This window comes from Limulus polyphemus, unplaced genomic scaffold (genome assembly GCF_000517525.1).
Source record: "Limulus polyphemus unplaced genomic scaffold, Limulus_polyphemus-2.1.2 Scaffold2882, whole genome shotgun sequence".
Classification (NCBI taxonomy): Eukaryota; Metazoa; Arthropoda; class Merostomata; order Xiphosura; family Limulidae; genus Limulus; species Limulus polyphemus.
This window is the reverse complement of record NW_013668492.1, coordinates 90,298-93,726: the sequence shown is the minus strand read 5'-3', so window position 1 is coordinate 93,726 and position 3,429 is coordinate 90,298. Positions and strand designations below refer to the sequence as shown.

At 37.0% G+C, this 3,429-nt stretch overlaps 1 protein-coding gene across 1 annotated transcript in view; it reads right to left on the bottom strand.

The window, feature by feature from the left end:
- Nucleotides 1-3,429, bottom strand: part of LOC106468127 — a 36,445-nt gene that overhangs the window by 15,262 nt on the left and 17,754 nt on the right. Inside the window, exon 3 of the mRNA XM_022396433.1 lies at nucleotides 854-1,072. Within this exon, the coding sequence (XP_022252141.1) occupies nucleotides 854-1,072 (219 nt within the window). The remainder of the gene's footprint in view (nucleotides 1-853; nucleotides 1,073-3,429) is intronic.

The following is a 3,429-nucleotide window of genomic DNA, read 5'->3' as shown; positions in this document are numbered from 1 at the left end:
AGAACTTGTGTCGCTTAAGTTTCGTCGGAACGAAGTTACGGAAAATCAATTAACAAACGGACGTAACAATATACATACTTCTATAAATCATTCACATCTGGCTTCACTGCAAACGACGCAATGATTTGGAACTTGGAAGGCATAAACTCAATTCTTACCGTGAACACTTACTGACTTAGGTCATTTCAGAAACAGCTAATAATAGTTTATTTGAAACTTTCCAATTATATTCTAGCAACAACTAACTTATAAAAAATGTTTACTACAAATCTTAGGTGATTCAACTTTAAATTTATACAAACATACTGTTACGATAGCGGAAGTCATGTGACGTTAGTAACACGTCATGAGCTTCTAGAAAATTCATGTCTGTTCGTGAAGCCTCGAGTGCTTACTAGATGTGCGGTATTCTTGCATATAAGACCGCCAAGAAGAGACGGCAACAATAGAATTGAATTGCAGACAGAGATAGAGACGGACAGTTGAGTCAAGCGCGTGAATCGTTCGTTGTGAATTATAGCGTTTGTTTAAGTTATAGCGTGATTGTGGAAATTAAGTGTATTGCAAAGTTGTATTGAGAAAGAATAAACTAGTTTTATTTAAGAAAGGACTTGTATCGCTAAAGTTTCTTCGGAAAGAATTTTTACTGAAAATTAACAAACGAACACAGAGGCGTAACAATACATTAAAATCAGTGCTCATTAATATAAATTAATTTAATGGCAGACTTGTCTAACAGTCTTTGTAAAGTAGTTTGCAAATGCAATTGACCATGCATTGACCAAGGCTACAGTATTTTAATCAAATTTTATTATACATATTTTTTTATTAAATGTAAAGAAGTTGCACTTACAACAACATGATATGCCAAAATCCACTCGTACCAGCTGAATCATGTAAGGCTCTAACAAGTTGACGTACCACCAGGAGGCTTTACCACTTTGGGCTTCTGTCATTGTACATGTACCAGCACTGAAAAATGTACTGGTGCTGCCATCTATGGCTTTTTGTGGAATTCCTTGACCGATGATGGAAGATTGCATGGGCGCTTTTCCTGCTGCGACATTTAATACTGTAATGAAAATTATATATTAATGAAACAGAGGTATGAAACTAGTTTAGAACTAAGTCTTTACGTTTTATTTTTCCTATAAACCGATCCATCATTAAATCTAATTTCTACAACAAACAATCAAGTGAAAATGTGTCGAACTGAATGCAAAGTGGCTACAACTGCAACATAAAAACAAATCTCAAACTATGATTGACCAACAAGTTTATGTAAACCCATCACAGAAGATGGCAATTGCAAACTCAGCTATATTCTTTTACCAAAACAGCATTTTAGTTTCATTAATTTGTTTATTTTTACAATTATTAGTGTTAGCTCGCGTGCCATCGGTTGGGAAATAGCATTGTCGTAGATCACTTGGTTACATTTTCGTGTACTTCATACTTAAACCCACGCTGCCTATAACAGATTTTCGCTATTCATGTTTTTGTCCCCTCCCCCCAATGGTTCAGCTGTATGTCTGAAGGCTTATAATGCTAAAACAATGTTTCGATACTCGTGCTGGGCAGAGCACAGATAGCCCATAATAACAAACAAAGAAGCAAAATAGTCATGTTTCCCAATTAATCTTCGTAGTGAAAATAATGTTTCACGGTAGGTCAGCGGTAAGTTTATGGACTTACAACGCTAAAATCAGAGTTCGACTCCCCGCTGTGGACAAATGCCCATTATGTAGCTTTACGCTATAAAACTCAACTACTTAAAATAGTCTGATCGCTTTTTCAAATATTACATAATCTGGTATTAAAATCCATATTACAGTTACCACTACTGAAAAAAAACAACAAGATAATTTTAGACCGAAATAAGTGATTTATCTATAACTTTGAATGTTTTCACCTGTAAATAAAAGTATGTCCAAGCATCACCACTTTTAACCAACATCAAATTATATGAAACTAAAATAAAAAAGTCGTTTGATCTTTTATTGTTACTAAGGTTGAAGAAGATGTAATTTATTTTTTGTTTCGGATGTTCGCAACGGAGCTACAGAAGTGCCCTCTACGCTAGCAATTTTGAACTGGTAGACTTGGGGAAAGGAAGCTAGCCAATAGCACCCACAGAAAAACTCTTGGACTACTCTAACCCAAATAGTGGGGTTTGACTGTCACTCTTATAATGCACACAAGGCCCTAAGTACAGAGCGCGATTTTTTGGCAATGGGACGCAAGCCATTGAACCTCGATTTCACAGTCTGGTACTCTAATAACGAGGCCAAGGCCAATTTAATTAGAGATAAGGAATTCAATTGTTTAAGTGTGCATAATAAAAAATATATTATTGGCCAAAATGTTTGCATACTGTTCTATATTGATATTATTGTCTACATGCATGGAATAGTTATTGAGTAAATGCTTGAGTAGTAACAGAAAATGTAGTGTATGATCAGAAAAACATGTACGAGTTATTATTCTGGTCTGTAAAAGTTGTTCTGAGCATTTGTTCGTTAAACACACATACATACCTGTTTTATATAAAAGGGTGTGCTTTTGGTATAATCTTTTTCGAAACATATCAAGGAGTTCTTTGAACAATTTCTTTGTTCTTGGTGTAGTGTCATGCCTCGTCACATGCCAGAAGTTATAGGACGACAAATTTCGACTGTCCAGACATGGTATGAAGCAAACGGGCATTGCCTGGACGGTAGGGTAACCCTAGTGTACTGTATCCAGAATCCTGAAACGTCATCGAACTCCAGGAAACGTTGCTCCAGGAAAGTCTACTGGTAGACGCCGAATAATTACTGCCCGAGATTACCGTGTTTTGATCAGGTTAACACGTCGAGACCGAAAGAAGTCTTGCAACATCTTACGACAGGAATGGCATGAACAAGATATCCAAGATATCCAAAAGAACAATGAGTAGGAGACTGAACTACCAAACAAGGTTATTTTGTAAGAAGGGTTATCTACAAAACGATAATAAACAGAATTCACTGCCGTTACCGTGTTACTTGGGAAAGACAGTACGCCAACTTACAGTTAAGACATTTGCGACATTTCATCCTTTCAGATGAGTCCTGTTTCCAGCTTGTTAAAGCTGATGGTAGGGTTCTTGTTCGTCGTTTGCTTGAAAAACAGATGAGGGAAGACTGTCTTTCACACAGGCAACACACAGGAGGTGGTGTAGTACATGTTTGGGCAGCTATTCACCATGGTGGAAAACTACTCTTCATAATCCTCCAGGAAAACGTCAATGGCGCATCATACAAGCATCACATGGAGACGATATTTCAGCTATATGTTAGGACAAGGTTTGACAATAACTTTGGGTTCCAGGATGACAGTGACACTGCCCACAGTGCGCGTATTGTACAGGATTATTCTCGACCAGGAGAATGTTACAAGATTGCCATG